We start from the raw sequence: 20,709 nt of genomic DNA on the forward strand, positions 1-20,709 counted from the left end.
TCATAAAAATAGCATTAACAGTCATATATGGTGGGACTGCCCTTCTATTCAACCTTTCTGGAAATAAATTCTATCCCAAATCAAACAGATTCTGGAGTACCCAATCCCAGACTCCCTGGAACACACTCTTCTGGGGGTGCAAGACCCCAGTCTGAAGCACCAAACACAGGGGGACATCTCCATTATGTGGCTCCGCTTGGGGGTGGCTAAAATGGCAATAGCAGCAGCCTAGAAGAAATTGGAGGCCCCCTCTCTTATCCAATGGCACGCCCGCCTATGGTGAGCCCTAGCTCTTGAACGGATGACAGATATTATTGAGGCTTCTCGCAAGAGCTTTGATTACATCTGGAGTACCTTGGTGGGCTACCTGTAGGAGGGGTTGCCTCTCTTTGCCTGTGGGCCCAGGTTGCGGGCCCTCTACCTTTTTCAGATATAACTGATTTTGCCCGGTCTTGATCCCCCTGGAGCCAGAGTCCCTGACCCTTTTGAGTACGGTCCCAATCTCACAATCCCCCCTCCCCTCCCCCGAGTTTGAAGCAGTGGGCCCGTGGGTCCTGGAAAGTGCCCGGTCTACACTCCCCTCAATCACTTTAGGGTCATATACACGGGGTGCCACGGAAATGTTATGCAAGATTTGGGGACAAAACTCAATTAAATTAAATAAAAGAATACATAACATGATAATTGCATCTACCATGAGACAACTGAGTCCTCTCTGCGCTGCTTTTACGCTCTCAGATTTACATAAATTGAAACACATTCTGACAGTCTGATTCCATGATTTTGTAAACTTAGCAGCCTGCGAGTTAACTGCATTGGAAGGCAAATGTAAAGATTACTGCAGTGATCGAGGTAAGGGGTTATTTAACGAGGTTCTAGTCAGTATGAAAGTGTATAATTTTGTGGTGAGGGCACAGGGTCACCTGCAGACATTGCTATGTTAGCATAAGTGAGGTATATGCTTAGATGCCATTTTGCTGCTCTTGCCGCTTTTGCGCACGACACTACATGGCTCTCATAAATAACCTGCTTGTGCTCTTTCACATGAGAACAGTCAGTTTTTCACAAATCTAGGTGCGCTCTGTGCTTTTAGTCTGCACAGCGCGTTCAAGGTCGAATAACAACGTATGCTGTTAATTCATGTTTCTCAGTCCCATGCACCTTAGACATAACAGAAACTCAGCTGCAAACAACAAACTTGGGGGCTTTTAATATTGCATTGCATACATGAGACGGCACTTGGAGAAAACCTTTCCAACATCAAGGAGATATTATAGCTGAACACTAGCTCCTAGCACGAGGAAGGTGGTCACTGCATTTCTAATCCTGTGTCCACTGTCATTTATAATATGCTTTACCCTTTTGTGTTTTATGGAATTGTAACAATGCTGATCGTATTATTCTTATGCGTTTGTTTGTTAGTATTGGTGAAAGTACTGCATCTTAGAGCACGTTAGTTAAAATAAACATTTTAAACTATACTGTGACTGATTACTCATGTTGTGGACTTAAAGGAACGTTAACCCGAAAGAGTGCTCTTGATTCCCACTATTCCTTAGAGTTTCCTAAGTTGCATGTTCTAGGTTGTCTAATCATTGGTAGCTTTGCTGAAGCACGGAGAACGAATGAGACACTAATGCTAGTCGGATCGGGGTTCTAGGCACTGAGGTGGGTTTTTGGTACACCACAATACACCGAGGTCCTGGTTTCCTGCGCATAGTTCTGTGCATGAGCAGAATCCCTGCAACAATTTGAAGAAACCGGAGGATTTTCACTCAAAGAAAGATGCACCTGATCCTCTCTAGTTTCCTGGGCCTCTGGTTCATTTTTGAATAGCAAGTGAATTTTGGTGCCACTGGCGCACATTAGGATGCCCGCCGGGTACTGATTTAACGACTGTGCCAAAGAGTCCTTACATATTAAAAAGTGGGCACTCCCCATGACACCACACAAGTTGATGATTCCAGTATCTTGCTTCTTTAGTCCCATTAATCCTAGATACTGAATTGGCATCGGAAGCTCCTGGTTGTCGAAATCTTCATGAGGGAGTTAACTCTGCATCTGAGACTCGAAAACAGAGCGCACAGACATAGTTCATGCTCAAACGGGGGGACCACAGAAGGAGAAATTACAACATACTCCGATATGGAAGGTTCAGTATCAGAAGGCTTTACCAAACACTGCAGGTTTACTGATACAGAATGGCGCAATACATCAAGAGGTGTGTCAATCTTGTTGTGTTTCATGGCACAACGTCAGACCATTACACAAAGTACAGAATCAACTGAGAAACTTTACTCATTACTATCTATCTGCTCTCCCACAATCCCTTACTTCCATAGGGTTTAATTAAGTCCTTTGCTAGCAGAAAAAATGGATCAGAATTGTCCAGTGATGTAGTAGGAAGGGCACTGCTAAGCACAGTCCTGCTGGGTTTGGGTCCAGGGCACTGCCACCTTAGGGCAGTGTATTCAGAATTAACCCTATGACAGTATCCCACCAAACAGAACCACTAGTTTTTTTCCACGCTATGACTAATGAAATACTAAATTAAAAGAGATATTTTACACTTATTTAGCATGCAGTGTACTTGCAAATATGCCAGGTACCAGGTGCCTTTGTTAGCCCAATTCACACATTGCTTCACAGAATGGGGAACAAGAGGTAACAGTATTTGCCCTTGTTTGGACAAATAGTTTCCATATTTTGATCAATTTGCTCTGGCTTTGATTACCAGCTAGTGGCTGGTGGTAAATGCAAGAACAAAATAGGAGTAGGCTCAATTTATGTTCAGCTCTTCATCAACAAGTGTGTAAAAATGGGTGCAAAAACTAGTAGCATCCATTTGTGCACTACTACCGATGTCTAAATAACTAGATATGAATCAAATTTTAAACCCCAAAACATAAAATATGTATTGGCCCACTTTGTTTTTGTGAAGAAAATGTGTGATTTCAAGTAGACGAATGACCAGATCTGGACCAAGATGAAGATTTAGGACAGGGCTCGAAAATCATTACAATTCAAGAGCAACTTCAAAGTGAGCTTCATCACCTGGGATCCTCCTCGAAGATGTACTGAATGCCTTGCCCATGGTGAATATCCCAGTCCACAATCAGAATTCTGCAAAACACAGGAGAGTTGATGTATACAAACAAGAAATGTATCTACCAACGTTAGGATTTCAAATTCTACTGAAAAGAGTGAAAAAGGAAATGTCCGACCTACTCACCTCTGAAGGTTATATTTCTTTTTGGCATATTCTGCAGCAATAGCAACATTGTTAAACAGGCAAAATCCGTTGCTTTCACTACGCTGACTGTGGTGACCTGGGGGCCTTGGAGTAAAAACGATGGATTAGGTGCAGGTAAAATTCACAAAACAATAGCAATCACGGGCACTCGTCTGAGCTTTACCTGACTAGAGCCATTCCATTGCGCACTCTACCCGACATCACGGAGTCGACGAGCTGCAAGACGCCTCCGGCAGCCAGCTTAGCACAACGATAGGATGTCTAGGGAGAGAAAATACACTGGTAATGAGGAAACTTTTCATTCTTAAAGTTGATCATAACTCAAAGCAAATGAAATTCAAATACAGGAACAAGTTTGTATTCTTTAAACCTAAAACAATCTTTTTGCCGATGTAAGGCTATCCAGGAACAAACAGTAAATCCCACCAATACTGAGTAACTCCTCAGGTTGGATTATCAGAGGGGCATCAGAAGTGATGTGAATAGGACTGCACGCATGGCTGAGGTGTGCATGGAGGCGACCAGGTAAGATCAAACTGGAGGGAAGCAGGCTGTGAAGAAGATATGGAGCACTGGCATAGGGTTGTACTAACCAGGCATCTACACAGGCCGCAGTCATTCGTAACCAAAATGTGCCGCACCTCCAAATCAGATTGCCTCAACTGCTCAATGTGAAGAAATAGCCCACTTCTCCGAAAAAAATTATAAAAATAAAATAAAAATCACTCAAATAGAGCAATCCTCCCTTTTAACTCTGATCCCTTCCAACTCCCAACATAACCTGACATCACCTCAAAAGCTCATACCACATTCCCACCCCCCATCCCTCCTCACACTTGCCCACTACTGCACCTCAACCTAACCATCCCTTGCACATGCCCGCTACTTCACCTCCCCATATATACTCGCCTCACATATCCGCAACTACACTTCTTGAAACCAACCACCCTAACACACTACTAAAAAACAATGCCTCCTGGCATAACTTCCTCCCTGTAACCGAACACGAAGTTTTCAACATCTTGGTTAAACTTAAACTGTCCTCCCATACTAAAGAACCCCTCCCATCTAACCCTGTACAAGGACTAAAGCACATCATTGCCCCATCCTGGACCCCAATCATCAACACCTCCCTTGCCACAGGATGTGTCCCTATCTCCCTTCAACTTGGGCAAATCACTCCCATTATCAAAAACCCTAATGCCGACCCCAATGACCTTAACAATCTCAGCCCCATCTCTAACCTCGGCCTTTTTTCCAAAGCCCTTGAAAAATGTGTCCTACTCCAATTAGACAAACACATCGACAATTTCAACTTACTGGACCACCTACAATCAGGCTTCAGGAAAGGCTGTAGCACCGAAACTGCCATGCTAAACATTGTTGATGACACCCACCACTCCCTCGACAATGGCGAGACCTGTCTACTTATCCTCCTTGATCTCTCTGCAGTGTTTGATACAGTCAACAACTCTGCCCTACTTAATGTGCTCAGAGAACTTTTCGACCTCAATGGTACTGCCCACAAATGGTTCGTCTCCTATCTTCAACACCGAACACAGCAAATTAAAATTCACGACTGTCTATCTAACCCTACTCCGGTCTCCCTTGGAGACCCCCAGGGATCTATTCTCTCTCCCTCTCTCTCAAATCTTTTTATGGAACCCCTCACCCTCATTCTAAATCAAGCTGGAATCAACTACCACCTCTATGCCGATGATACCTAACTCTACTAAAAGATCAAAACCCACGCAGACATCATACACCTTAACAGCACCCTCTCTAAGAGCCAATCCTGCTTCCAATTAAATCATCTCAAACTCATCCCTAAAAAAACTGAAATCATTCTCTTCACCCCTAAAAACAACCCTCTCCCCATTGGGACCTTCATGCCCTCAACTGCTCACTCTCCCTGTCCAACTCAGTAAAATCTCTTGGTATCTCCATTGAAAATAGCCTAACTCTCAATGTTCACATCAAAAACTCGGCTAAAAGAGCCCTCTTCACTCTCTGATATCTCAAGAATATTAAGCCCTTTATTCCAAAGGATGAAATTAGTAGTCCAGTCAAGTTTTCAAGTTTTAATGTCTTTATTTCGATGATAAAATCATAAAAGACAAATTTGACAGAACATTCATGAACAATTCAAAAATCTCCACATTATACAAAATCTTATTAAAAAACAATATCAGTGTATTATCAAATATACAATATGGCTAAAATCCACCGTTAAAATGTTATTAAACCATTATTGGAGAAACCAGACATTAAGTAATACTAATCGTAAAAGTAGGATTGACATATACAAGAGAAACCATTTACACATTGCGCATTGTGATCATGGGGCAGTTAGATTCCTTCTAGCTCTGATTGCCCATGCCCAACCTAAATACTTGGCCAAACATATCACAATAAAGTCAGAGGTATTTGTTTTTAAAGCCCGTATTGCGTCCGAGGATTTTCTACAGGACAAGCGTTTGAAAATTGGTTTTAGCCATTTGGAACGGGGTTCTTTATATTGTGGACAAGCGAACAGAAAGTGGCCCTCAGTTTCCTTGCATCCAGGGCAATATCTACAAAGATTTGAGGAGGTTTTGTCCCAGGATGAGGTAAAGGAATTCAAGGGTAATGAGCCCACCCGAAATTGGTGGTACAATTTTTTGTCCAATGGCCTAGTAATAAGGTCCCAGTATGTCTCACGGGCAGGGTCCAACTTAAAGCTTAAAAAGCGTCCCGTCAAACCTTCAGAACTAGAGGCATGTGCCAAAGAAAGGCGGATTGAGCCCAGAATAAACCCTTAAATTCCTTTTTCGAGGGGAAATTGTTAGTGCCTGGGGAGACCCATAGATGACTCAAGCCCATATCGCACAGGCTCTTTTTCACTGAGCGAAGCCATGGAATTCGCTCCGAACCCCCCATAGCCTTCACCTCGGATAGCTCCTTTGCAAAAAGTGCCAAATCCTCAGAAGTCCATAAGCGCCTCCAAGTGGACACTACTCTGTATCTTGCCATGTCCGTTATTGGAAGACAACCCATGTCGTGGCAAAGTGGGATCTGTGGGGTTGATTGGGGCAGCCCCACCAGGTTACGAAGAAATCTACACTGGATTCTGTATAAACTCGAAAGGTCCATAAAACCCCATAACTCTGCCCCATAGAGTGTGGCAGCATTAATTTTGACATCATATATTTGTAGGGCAGGGGCGACCCTTTTCGAGATGGTTTTCTTTTGCTCACGCAAGAGACATCCAGTCAGTTGGGCAAGTTTTAACTGTTGGGTCTCTATTTGTGCTTTCCAGGACAATCGGGAATCCAGAGTGACCCCCAGATACGTCATTGTGTCGACTTGTTCCAGGTTAACCCCGTTTAATTGTACACTACTACGTATTGGTTTTTCCTGGAAAAAACCATAAACTTAGTTTTTCCCACATTTATCTGAAGGTCATTTTTGTTACAATATTCCTCAAAGTGATTTAAAGCCTGCTGTAAACCTCCTCTGGTCTTTGATAGGAGGAGGGTGTCATCAGCAAAGATCAACATTGGGAATTTCGTCCCCGCCAAGGATGGTGCATCAGTGTTAGTGGACCTAAAGAATTTGACTACCTGATCAATAAAGATTAAGAAGAGGGTGGGGGCGAGAACGCACCCCTGACGGACTCCTCGTGAGACCGGAAACGAGTCCGTAAATTGCCCTTGAACCCCCCATCTTACCCTAGCAAAATTGTCTTCGTGTAGTCTAATGATCATCTCAACCAGTTCCCCCGGCATTCCTAAGTCCCTTAATACCTGCCATAATTTTCCCCTCAGCACCAAATCAAAAGCTGATTTCAAGTCTATGAAGGCAGCAAAGATGGTGCCCCCGCCAAGTATGACGACCTTCCAAAAGATCATGCAGAACCGTAGAACCTGGTCAATGGTACTTGTACCAGATCTAAAGCCCGCCTGTAATGGGGACAATATTCCTTCGAGTTCCATCCACCCATGTACCCTCGCCAGGATTATACGAGCAAAAACCTTTTGAAAGCAGTCAATTAGGCTAATCGGGCGATAGTTCCCTGGGTTTGATCTATCTCCCTTTTTGTGTATAGGGAGGATTCCGCCCCCTTCCATGTCTTGGGGATACGGGCACCTCTCGCTATGGTGTTAGCTATGTTTGCTTTAAATAGGTCTGCTGGGATTTGATCCAACCCAGGAGCTTTCCCCCGCTTTGTTAAGCCTAGTGCTATCTCCGTTTCCGTTTCTGTAAAGGACATGATCACATTGCCAGTGGGTATTGCATGTAGCAAATTCGATGTGGACATAGGGTCAACAACCTCTGAGCAAAATTGGGTGGAATAATGATTTGTCCAGTCTTCCGGGGATACATGGTTTGATGGAGTACGGAAGTCACCATCCTTTCCACATTTAACAATATCCCAGAATTTAGTCTGGTTATTAGATTTACTGGCGTCCAGAAGGTCCGCCCAAAAATCATCTTCCCATTCCCTCTTTGCTTCGTGCTCTGATTACGGCAACGCCATCCTCACCGGAATCCCCAAGGTCTACCTAGCTCCACTCAAATCTGTGCTTAACTCTACAGCCAGGCTCATCACCGAATGCAAACGTTTCGACCACATCTCCCCAACCATCAAACTCTCAAATGGCTCCCCATCGTAGACAGATCCGCCTATAAAACTGCTTGCATTACACACAAAGTCCTGCATCAAAATACACCGCCGTACCTCGCCAATAAACTCTGCAAAGCGGGCAGCACACGACCTGAGAAGCACCAACGCTTTCCTCCTAGTCCCACCACTGCTAAAAAAAGAAATCCAAACAATACTGCTCCTTCTCCAGAAATGCCCAAAACATCTGGCATGCCCTCCCCAAACACCTGCGATGCAACCCTTCCTATATCTGCTTTAAAAAAGACTTTAACGAAGAAATGGGGTAAAATATGGCAAAGGTGGGAAGATTACAGGAGGTTTGGGGGGCAGTAGGACACCTACGCACGGGCGGACTGGGATTTAGGATTCCTGCCAATCGAGTTACAATAAGAAATGCACGTCAGCCTGAAGAGGTTAATGAGAATATGTAATTCATTCTCACTGTATGATCATGACAATGTACCGCTGACTTTGGTTTAATAAAAATATTCTTTAAAAAGAAAAAGAAAAAAAAAAACAGACCTCAAAACGCACCTCCTCAATCAATATTGGGGGTCTTATCCTGTGCCCTGAATTTGTTCTGCCATTTCCATGCTATATACGTATATAGCTATTGCTCTGTGTATTTGATACATATACTTGAATTACACCTGACTGTTTACCTGAATTCGTTCTCCCATTTCCATGCCTTATATTTATATGGCTATTGCTCTATCTATCTGTGAATTTGATTTGTAGACTTTCAAGCCGTTTCACTTTTGTTAACTTGTTGGGTATTCTATGCTGTTTAAATATTGTCCTCTTCTGTTACTATCTTCATACTCCTGTAAAGAGCTCTAATACCTCGGGGGTCTAGCCAGTGCTATATAAAACTTCTAAAAATGTTTTTTTTTCCCAAAGTGACTACTAAACTGCCAATCAACACGGTGAATCATGCCAGTGTGGGTCTTGCAGTGGAAGGGCCGGGTCACTATGGTGTTTTGCCATGACCGAACAATATACACATATGTAATTCAGGTTAAAGGCACAACAACATCAAGAAACAGCTTGATCTCAATCACATGCAAATAGCTACTCTCCTCATAGGCTCCACTACGTGCATATATCAAAGCACCACAGAAAGGACCATTGTCCTTAAATCACACTCAAAGAAAGTTCTTGCCAAAGTCCTCATACGTTTGGTTTCAAGGCACATGCACAAAAACTGTCACAAAGCTCCTGGCTCTCCCTAACATGCAAATAATACAAAAACAAGACCATAAAACTAATGACCTCTGCGTAGTGTACTGTCCAAATAGCCCAAAATTGGACACATCACTCTCAAACACACTGAAAAGAAGACTGCTGCTGCCTACACTGAATGGGTGGAGGCCGCATGTAGCAAATTTGCTCTGATAAAACTGTGGACTCCCAAATGGGCCCATCCATCTGCCCTCTGCTATTCTGAAGATTTAAAAAAAGCCAAAACTCGCCTGTAAATGGCTAGAGCGAGTTTGAAGAAGAGGCTATAATAGGATCGACACAGAGGCGTATAAATCAAGTCTCAATCTTTATAAAAAAAATACTCCTAGACACCAAAAGGATGTTTTTTCGGAGCAAATTAATCAAGCAAAATCCTCCTCTAAAGAACTTTCAAAACACTAATTAAACTCACGGCCCCATAGACACCTAAAATACAGAGCAGTTCCGAATTATGTGAAAGTCTTGCCTTCTTTTTTTCAGCAAAAGGTGGTAGCCATCTTTTCCGCATTTTCGCATACACAAAAAGAGGATCCCGAGGCATTCCCGCTCCACAGCCACCGGAGAGACTATTTCTGCGACCCTGTACAGGACTCATGTTGATATATTTATCTATTTGTATGACTCTGTCTCATCATATTGCCCTGATGTACACCTTTCCCCTATCCCTAATGTACTATACTTGTGCGTTATGCTGCCCTCCTTATGACCCCGCGACCCCCCCTGATATTATTCTCCTTCTCCTACGATGACCTGCCTCTGTATTACCCCATGAATATGTAAAGCGCTCTGATACCTTCACAGGTCAAGTTCGCGCTCTATAAAACCTTAAAATAAATGAATAAATAAATTAGCCAGGACGGTGCCCTCTGGATCCAAAATAACACTGATACTAGATAGCTTCACACAATAAGAGACACCGGACTCTGTTAAACTTTTGATGTCTATCCAATCAGGATCCCTGCTGGATCCTTGTCCGGCATCCGTGATTAAACAAACCCCTGAGATTATTGGGACAGCTCTTACCCCCCTGTTCAATACCATCTTCAACTCGGGTCAGTTTCCTAAACAATGGAAAATGGCATCTATTCTCTCTCTGCTTAAAAAAATTAAACCTAGATCCGAGGGATTTGAATAGTTATAGGCCCATTTTGCCCCTCCCCTTGTAGTGTAGTTCCTATATCCCTAATAGGCTCTGTGCATTGGAATAATACACACTATAGATTTGACATAGAACTGAGGTCAGTATGTTTCTATCGAGTACATTAAACTGAATTGTGTGTGCCAGGTAACTCAGAGGTCACTAGAAACTTTCTCGAATGAACAAGAAGGGATTAGTCTCTGACAACCGCATAAACATGACAACTTTGTTTCCCTTCGAGTCGGAACAATATCTTCAGAGTTGTGGAAACAATAGATAACTATTTCACTCAGTCAATCGTGCATGCTTCATTTCCACAGAGTTGATAAAAATAGAGAGCCAGGCGTTTCAATAAAAAGGGTTTATTGAACAGTCTTCTTTCTCATGCAAGAGATATGAACTGCTACAATCGTTTGACAGAATGCGAAGTATAATGCGTACAGCATACAGTAATATAAAATAATCCTGTAATAGCATTGTCTATTGCAATGACATATATAAAAATACATACATAAATAACACAGGCTAAAATACTCAACTGGTGCTTCTAAAATATGCCTACCCGAAGGGCGTGGCCAAGATGGCGACCTGATCGGGCGCAGGTCTCCGTGGCTCCCTGCCCCGATCTCTCCCAGAGCCCCTTACAGTGCAGCCTGACCCCCCCCCCCCCGAGCACCACGTACCTTGGCTGCCCAGTGACTACAATCGACTGCCGCCCCCGGAGTGTTGTTACTGGGTCGGCGCGGCCCCCCGAGACTGCTTTGGAGGCGAGAGGATGCTGGCCCGCGAATTTTGAAATGGCGGCCGGCCCGGAGTTGTGATTTGCCTTGCATCGGCCTCCAATCATCGACGGGGCCTTCCTGCCGCCTGTGGAGCCTGCGCCGAAGCCCTGCTGATCGCGGCCCTAGGTCCGGGGCCGACGCTGAGCACAGGTCGCCACCATCGCGACTCGCCCGGCGGTGTGAGGTGGAGCCGGCTGGGAGTCACGAAAATTGAGGCCCCGGACCCGGGCCTTTCCAGGTGACGCAGCCGAAGCCCGCATCACAGCCTTGCCCGTCTGCCCCCGGTGTGCAGAATCGGTGCCCGGAGCACACCATCTACATCGCGACACTCACGGCGACGTGAGGTGGAGCCGGCCGGGAGTCGCGAAACTGGAGGCCCCGGCTTCGGGCCTGGGCAACTGGAGGGACAGGAGTGAAAGCAGCGCGGGGCCCGGGGCGGCTCTTGAAGAGGTCGTAGTAGGAGCCAGCTGCAGCGACCCCGCCAGCGGCGTGCGGCGGAGCCAGCCAGGAGGAACAGCGGACGCTGCCCCGGGCCCGACTCTCCATGGTACCTGAGGCGCGCGGCCTCCGGCGGGCCAGGGCCAGAGCCAGGACTGCACGTGGCAACCTCGAGAGAGACGGGTTGCGGCAGACCGGCGGACAGAGGTGAGGAGAGCGACGGAGGGTTGATGAGGGAGGAGGCTCGGGGGGCATAATCGAGCTCCCGGTGTTGGGACCAGCTGGGCCTGTGGACCGCGCTGCACCGGCAAGGTGGTGGTAGGGCCACGCGCTTTCCTGTGGCGCCATCAGACACTGAAGCCCCGTCCACTGCTTGCCCTGCGCACATTTAGGCACCCGGGGGGCGTCTGGGGGCACGCGTTGAGATTTGGCTGGAGGAGCGGGGACTGCCTACCCCGGTGCACGCACCGGGCCCACCGCGGGCCTCCCTGGGGCGGACCTTGGGAGTCGAGCCCCGTCGGAGCCTGGTTGGCCGCTGCCGCCCGCTGGCCGTTGGTCATCAGCGGCCGGAGGCGAGACGCGGGGGATCCCTGGAGAGGCGACCCACTAACTTGCTACCCCTTGACAACCCCAGAGCCGCAGTTGCGGGGCCCCGGTCTCTCAGCTGCGTTAGCTCTCGCAGCAGCGCAAATCGACGACACGCTCCGGAACCACAGACTATCGGTTCTCCCCGAACTCCCTGATCGCCACCGTGTGGGATTGGACAGGGGGCTAAACGCGACATGGCGAGCCTCAGGAAGAAAGGGAATCAGACACTCCCGGATATGCTAGCAAAGACCCAAGTCTGACAAAGGGCCATTCTCACCGGAGGTCACAAAAAGTCAACCAGCGCCCTCCGAGGACCATGTACCCATCACTAAGTCCTTTCTGGAATCCTTGTTTAACTCTCTCAGGGACGAATTCAAGTCCCTAAAGCAGGAGGTGGCCGGGGAAGTCAAGTAACTCAGGAGGGACATGGAGGGCCTTGGTGAACGCGTGGTAGCCATTGAGGAGGCCGATCAGACGACAGCTTCAGCAGGAGGTCCTGCGACTCACAGAGCAACAGCTAGACCTACAGACCCATGCAGAAGATTTAGAAAACCGGTCCCGCCGCAACAACATACTGGTCCGAGGGGTACCTCAGAAAGCAGAAGGGACAGACGTCACTGGGTACCTACAGGGCCTCTTCCAGGACATTCTGGGGGAGCCCGCGACTTTGTCATCAGAATAGACAGGGCACATAGAGTTGGGCTACCTAGGCGCTCACCTGCCCCGCCCCCAGACATTCTGGCCTTTCTCCCAGACTTCCAGCTCAAAGAGAGGATTCTCCGAGAGGCCAGACGGGCCCAACCCCTTCAGTTTCGGGGTCAACCTGTGGCCCTATATCAGGACCTATCGGCCATCATGCTACAAAAACGGAAGGCATTCAAGGTGGCGATGGATTTTCTACGTCAACACGAGGTTCCGTACTCCTGGGAACAACCGTTCCGGCTGATATTTAAATGGAATGGGGCCCTCCAACAGATGCGTTCGCTCAAGGACACCTGTGCACTACTGGGAATTGCCTTGGAGGAAGATGCGCCACCAGTGAGACCTTCGCAGAGGCCTCCAGTGGGAGGCTGGCAGACAGTGGGCCGCAGACGATCCCCGGTGCTGCACTCAAAGCCCGAAGCCCACATGATCACACAAGAGAGCGACGGTGGTCGCGGAGGCGGCCAGGGAAACGTCAGCGCCGGACTGAGCTCAGCACCCTGTTGGGGGGTTAACCTTAGCATGCTCATAGATTGGGGGGGAGAGGCGGGCAGGGGGCCACGATGGTCACCGCTGGAAATGACCCCACTAGGTAACTTTACCACGTCCCTGTGTGGACTAACAGGTCTGGGACAATGGACTCAAACAGTTTGGGTGTTGGGGACTGGGATGTGGGGGGGGGGGGGGGTTGGGCCTTGGGGTCCGGGTTGGTTTGGGCCGGGTGGGGGTGGGAGGGAGTAGTTGGGGCCTTTTTTTTGGGGGGTGGGGGTCCTCCTTGTCCACTTACTTTTGAGTTTCCCTTTGCTCCCTCGCGCTTTGCGCAGATCCTACTACTCTCCTATGGCGTCTCTCCAACTGAAAATCCTCTCTTAATGTGAGGGGACTGAACAACCCTATCAAACGCAGGGCGATACTTTCCCTCCTAGAGCACTCCACAGCAGACATCTGCCTCCTACTGGAGACGCATTTGATGCCAAAGGACCACCATCGACTTAAATCCCGGGCCTTCCCCCTGCAGTTTTTCTCGTCGGCATCCAAGAAGGTGGCAGGGGTGGCGATTCTGGTGTCCAAATCCTTTAGGGGTCAAGTTTTGCAGAGGGAGGCAGAGATCAAGGGCAGGTAGCGGATACACCGCTTTCTGGTTGCTGGGCAGACACTGTTGGTAGGAGCCATATATGCGCCTAATGAAGGTCAGGAAAAATTCCTGCACACAGCCTTAGAGACAGCCACAGCGAACACGTAACCACATTTGCTACTGGGGGGCGACCTCAATTTAGTGCTACACAACACGGCAGATCGTTCTTGCCAACGCTCAGGGCAGGTGGGGGTCACTCTCCAAAGCGGGCCACGCACACCTCTCAGACCTTGGCCTAGTAGACCTGTGGAGACACTTCCACCCACACTCCACGGCATACACATATTACTCGGCAGCCCATAAATCCTACGCCCGGCTTGATTATTTCCTCTGCTCCTCGCAGCTGGTGCCTCGGGTGACAGATGTGGATATTCTCCCGGCCTCCCTGTCGGATCACTCCCCGGTTTTGGTCACCTTCCTCTTCCCTCACACTCCACCTAGACATTGGCGCCTTCGGGAGGCCTTGCTACAGTGCCCTACCGTAGTGGAGCGGATTAAAGCTGCCATCACCCAGTTTATAATTCACAACGACAACGCTGCTACCACTAAGGCCACACAATGGGCTGCGCTCAAAGCAGTCCTGCGAGGAGAGTTCATCTCTATCGCCACAGCCAACAACAGAGAGCGCGCCCAGAAGAGGGTCGAAATAACCCAACGGGTAGCGGAGTTGGAGCAAATGCACCAACGTACAGGGGCAGCACGTGCGTGGTGCCAACTCTGTTCAGAGAGGAAGATGCTGGCAGCCCTAGACCAAGACGTGGCGGAATATGCTGCTCTTCGCCTCGACATGCGTATTGCAGCGGGGGTAATCGCTGCGGGAAGCTATTGGCGAGTAAATTGAGAGAGCAGCGTCAACGACAGGGTATAAGGGCCATACAGACCAGTCGGGGAGACCTCACCGTCGATGGTGTCGACGTAGCCGCGGCTTTTGGGGAATTTTATTTATTTATTTATTTAAAACTTATTATGCGCGACAGCTACCCGCAGTGGGTTTCCCGGCGCAAGGGATAGACTGGAGCAGAAAGAGTAGACACAACAACAGTACTGTTGACAGCTAAAGCGGCAGAGAACCTATTGAAAAAGTAGGTTTTTCAGTTTTTTTCGGAAACAGAATATATTAGTCTCTGATTTCAGAACAATAGGTAGCGCATTCCAGGACTTGGGGCCTAAATGGGAGAAGGATCTTCCCCCCATCTTCACAAGTTTAAATCTTGGAATTAAAAAATCACAGTTAGCTGAAGATCTTAATGTACGGCTGGGCCTATAAGCTTGAACAAGACTGAAGGTACTGTGGAGCCGAGTCCTGCTTAATCTTAAAAAGATAGCACAGGGCTTTAAATTTAATACGGCTCGGGACCTTGAGCCAGTGTAAATCGCGAAGAGCCTGAGTGGCCAAAGATCTCCTCGGGATGTTACATAGAAGTCGGGCCGCTGAATTTTGTATGACCTGCAATTTGTTCATGGTCGCTACGTCGGCACCAAGGTAGAGGACATTACCATAGTCCAGGCGAGATGTTACTAACGCCTGGACAACGGTTCTCCTGGTGGCATATGTTACAAAATATATATGAATATCCATATAAATTCATTTGCATGTACTTCCAAAGAGTTCATGAGTATATAAGATCACATTAACATGAAGCCTGGAGCTCAAAATGGCTTCCTATCTGACCTTGACTGGACAAGCTTCAACAAGCTATTCTGTACACCCTTAATAAATAAATAAATAAATAAAAAGACCTCCAATTTCAGACCTATTGGCTTTGGCAATGCTTATTAATATTGTTTTTTTATAAGTGTATTTAGACTAGTTAAACTGATTTTCCAATATAAGTATTTTGGGAAATACTAGCATACATCCTCATGTTACTAGGAGCATTATACATAGCCTCACTGGAATAACCTTCAGTAGAATAAGAAGATTTTGGCAGCAGCTGTTGGCCCAGGACGTGACAGAAAAGGCAGTGCAGGGCCTGGGGTCAAGCTTTAATAGATTTGTGAAGGGAGGGGTGTTTAGGAGCACGGAGCAAGATAGTGCGGAGGAGAATATGGGATTGATTCACTTATTTGGCTGATGCAAACATATAGATATATTTTTCCCCACAATATCCCTCCTTTTTGATAGCAATATCTATACCATTGTTGTATTGTATATCTATGGCAGTTAATTGAAATGTTTCTTTGTGTGCTTTCTCTACATCCTGTTGTATTTGGAGATATTTGTAGACTAGCTACCGCTCTGTAGGAGGTAGGATTCTAACTACGGAGATTGAGTGGGTGCTTTTGCTGCACCATTGCTGTGCCATGGAAAAAGGCAATAAATAGGAAAAAGTAGGCCTCACGGAGAAAATAGAATTTGTGTGTTTCTACAAAACTAGGACATAACAAATATAAAAAATAGACATTGATGTGGAATAGATTTGACTATCCTTAGATACATGATATTACATATCAAAAGGCATTCACATTAATTGGTGGCTGCTCAGGGTGGCAGTGCAGAGGATGAGCTGCTGTAAAATAAAAAATGCTAATAGATTTAGACTGGTTTGGAATATTTAGCACTGTTGAAAATTATTCTGTGCAAAGTATATCAAAGTATATATCCAGATTTTTAAATGTGCACATTAAAATTTATCTCCAACTGGTTAAACTATGTTGTTGCACCACATGAAAAGTGTGGATATTAAGTTATCTAACAACACCAATATTACAGCCTCTTAGTGACAAACTTAAAATGTAATATGGCCTAATGGCTGCAGTGTCAAATACAAAGGCTTTCAAAAGAAATACAAAGAGTAGCTCTGGAGACTTGAATTAGTTTGCAAGCCTTTTTGCAATCTTTTGCTTTCATGCAGAAGAATACTGGGAGAAAATTATGGCATTCTGAAAAGTGAAATGTTTTGAGCCACTTTTTGGGGTGCTGGAGGGGCGTAGTGCTCAAGAATAAAACAATAATAAAGATCCTACCTTAAAAGCGCGCTGGCGCGGAGCAGAAATATTTTTCAGCCATGCTTCTCGAGAGTTACTTGAACAGTGATGGCCACATGCGGAAAGCCTTGGGACAGCCAGCTGCTAATAGGTTGAAAGGGCGAGGTCCACATTTAGAAGACTAACAGGGCTCAAGAACAAGGTTTGTCTTTGACATTTTGACCTCTGAAATTTTTTTAAAGAGGAGATGGCAGCACAGGGAGAAAAAACGAGAAGTTTGCTCTAAAGAAAGAACTATATGCACTCATGCTAAGGAACAATGCTGTTTAAATATGCTATTTACTTCCTCAGAGTTTGTTTATGCCCAGTTTCTACATATAAGGGTAATAGTGTTGACACAAGTGAAAACTGTTTCAGGTTTTCTACTTTCAAAATGGAGCAAGGTGGTTAGCTCCTGTCCAAGTTAAGGGTCAGAAAAAATGTGGTTGCTCTCTCCTTTTCTCAATCTCTTTTGAGCCTGTCTAAATTGTCTATGAAATAGCCATGAGACATTTAATCGGCTATTCAGTAATACTGTTTTAAGAAGTATTAGCATTAATAAAATGAATATATATATGTATATGCTATGGTACTGCCCATCCTGTCTGATGTTTTAATGAGAGGATAAGTAGTCTACATTGCTTTATTAGCTAGTCTGTGTAAATAAGCTGACCATGCTTATTAGAGCTGATGTTGCATAGTTTGGATCTTGAAGAAAATGTACCCACTAGAATGCCTGTAAAATTAGCAGTTTGGGATTTTCCTGCTGTAGGTGCTTTTATTAAAAGAAATAATTTTCAGAAGTGTCTGCAGTCCTGTACAAGTAATGTGAAGTCTGTCCACGCAGGGAGTTTTGAGCATTTCTTGCTGAGGTTAGCCACTGTGTGTGTGTGTGCACAGGGCTGTGTTTGATTGAAGGGGGAACATATACATTTTCAGTAGATTTGTTTCTATTTTGGCCTACAGCAAATAAGTGTTAAGCAAATGCACTGCTTGTAATGTTGAAGAGTAGTTTAAACAACTTAAAATTCCTTTATATTAATTAAATATCCTGATTCTACCATTGTAGGGTACAACACTACAGGTAAATGTACATTTTGCTCTAATGATGTCTAAATATATAATGTGCCTAGGGAAATTAGGGTCCAAATTAATTCTCAATGCATGGTAATAATATTAGGGATGTCACATGGAACCACATTGGACACCAAAGATCTGTTTAGGTACCATTAGCTAAAGGATAAATTACATTGTTTTAGGAGCAGATGGGGATATAACGGTATTTTGAAAAATAATAAATTTGCAGGAAATATACAGGGTGGGTTTATTCCACTGAATAACATTAGCAAGAGGTGCAGCGTAGATACCAGAGAGTAGATAAGAGTATGGTATCAGTTTTATTGTTGCACAGTGTATCAGGATGAAGATATCAGACATGCCCAAGGAGAATTTCATGGTTCCACTAAAGTGGAAGATGTTTCCACTAACGTGGGAGATAAAGGGATACATATCACAACTTTAATATGAATAAATATAATTTTGCAACAGTATATATATATATATTTGTTTTAATAAATGGAATTTAATCACGAATACCTAACTATAGGTTAGAACAGGGCAAGTACTGTTTACAGCGTCAGTAAGGATTCTCTGTTGTATACAACCTCTGTAGCGCACGTATGGATGTGTTGAGAGATGATGAATGATGCTGTTAGACTGTAGTTTGTTGCATATGAAAAGGAAATGGATGGATGTACACATAACTAACAAGAAGTTTATAGATATAGGGAACAGAGAGGTTTTGGATGAATATCTTTATTATAAAGTTTTATATAGCGCAAACTTGATACCGAAGGATATAATGCCCTCACAACAAAGTGATATTTAAAATAATTTAAAAAAAAATTAAAACATTAAAAAAAAGAAGAGAGGCTGGTGAAAACATGCTGTCCCCATAAAGTGATTACCTTGAATTTGTGGTCCCCTTAGAGCCTGTTGTGCCTGACACCAGTACTATATTATTATTTATACCTGTAGAGGCAGAGTATTTTTCTCTCCGCAGTGGGTTTTAGCAGTAAAGTCCATCCACTGGGTGGAAAAATCTTTGCCATCATACTGAGATACCCAATCCACTATGTTCACTGTGAGTCACAATGTCAATGCGCGGACAGTAAAGAGAGACTTGGCCACCTATGCCTGGAAGGTGGTACATTGTCTTGCAGTAAGCTGATAACCTCCTTGTGACCTCTCCATCACTTGAGGCCTGTGAAAGCCTGTGACAAAAGACACTGTATCTCTGCTGAACTACCTCCAGGAGAGAAGAGAAGCCTCATTGTCAAAATGCCAGTGCTGCCAAAAAGAGAGGACTTACCTGGGTTTTGTGATATTCCAAGGTACCTGCAGCATATCACCTGACATAATTAAATTGTATCAGGGCATTCAGCTCCTGCCCACCAAGAAAGGAATGATGTCCTTCCTGGGGATGATGAACTGCTGCCACCAAGGATAATGAATGCAGATGCTATGACTGTTACAAAATGAACTTGCAAACTGTTTCAAGAAATTGAAAGAGACATTGTGTACTGCACCATCATGGGACTGCCTGACTACAAAATGCCTTTCCATCTCTGTTTCAGAGCAAAATAACATTGCAAATGAAGTGATGCTGCCAATGATGTGCTGACACAGCTGGAAAAGAAAGGCCTGTGGGACACAACTATGTGACTTTGCTTTCTGCAGTGATTGGGGGTCAGCAGCTGTGATGGTGGAGAGGACGGCTCTCATTGTGTTGGACTATACCTGTATTGTCTAGGTGCCATATTTGGTGCAGTGGTTGCTGTCTGGATCGACACAACATTTTTCTGCTAGCAGGCACACAGGTTATAATGGCACCATGTAAGATGCCGACCTGTTAATTTGTCAAAAGTATTACCTGCAATAGGTTATTCTGATGAGATCCATTCTCTTAGCAAACGATAAGACCCCCAAGGAAGTTGGTGTTGAGATTGTAGAAAAAGGCACCCGGCCAAGATTAGACACCATTAAAAAAGGTAGACTATAGGAGTGGTACACTGATGGTTCCTCCAGCAGACTGATAGACACTGATTACAGAGCAGGGTATGCCATAGCAATAGCTGAAGTACAGCTCTGCTTCTTGGAACATCTACCCAATAAGATGAGCTATATGCTGTGACAAAAGCATGAATACTAGTCAAGGGTAAAACTGTTAAACATTTAAACTGACTCACATTATGCTTTGCAGTTCTTATTTGTGGCCAGCTGTGGAAGTATCACGGATTCATAACATAAACATGGCGCCTTATTAAAAATGGTCCTTTATTAAGGATCTTGTTAAAAGAAATACTATTGTACACTAGGATAGCGGTAATAAAATGTGAAGCATACACAGGAGCTAATACTAAGTTAGCCAAAGATGATGCCATTGCGGACACAGCATTAAATGAAAATATGTTGCAGCCAGTGCAGATGGAACTAATGAAAAAAGCATTCCAAAAATACAGCTCATTCAGAGACAATTGTTGTAAGCTAATGTAAAGGAAGAACAATGGTCTCCAACAACAGATATAGAGGGAGGATTGATGATGGATGTGAGCTGAATAATGAAGAGAGTATGGGCCTACCAGGATGAGATAGATGCAGTATGTTACTTCCCTTACAAGACTGGAGCAGGGACCCTCTGATATTGCACAAGAGAGGATAAATGTGCAGATGCAAGTTGCTTCCCAGTGTATGGGAACATCTGATATTGCACAAGAGAGGATGAATGCGCAGATGCATGTTGCTTCCCAGTGAATGGAT

General features: G+C 45.2%; 1 protein-coding gene across 3 annotated transcripts in view; it reads right to left on the bottom strand.

Annotated features, from left to right (window-relative positions):
* HDAC10 (histone deacetylase 10) overlaps positions 1–20,709 on the bottom strand; it is a 527,678-nt gene that overhangs the window by 301,152 nt on the left and 205,817 nt on the right. For all 3 annotated transcript variants that reach the window (XM_078656727.1, XM_078656714.1, XM_078656722.1), the window contains exons 6-8: positions 3,417–3,514; positions 3,233–3,337; positions 3,055–3,123 (exon numbers count right to left, since the gene is read on the bottom strand). In XM_078656727.1, coding sequence (XP_078512853.1) covers positions 3,055–3,123; positions 3,233–3,337; positions 3,417–3,514 — 272 coding nt within the window. The remainder of the gene's footprint in view (positions 1–3,054; positions 3,124–3,232; positions 3,338–3,416; positions 3,515–20,709) is intronic.

The sequence above is a fragment of the Lissotriton helveticus genome, chromosome 1_1 (assembly GCF_964261635.1).
Source record: "Lissotriton helveticus chromosome 1_1, aLisHel1.1, whole genome shotgun sequence".
NCBI lineage: Eukaryota > Metazoa > Chordata > Amphibia > Caudata > Salamandridae > Lissotriton > Lissotriton helveticus.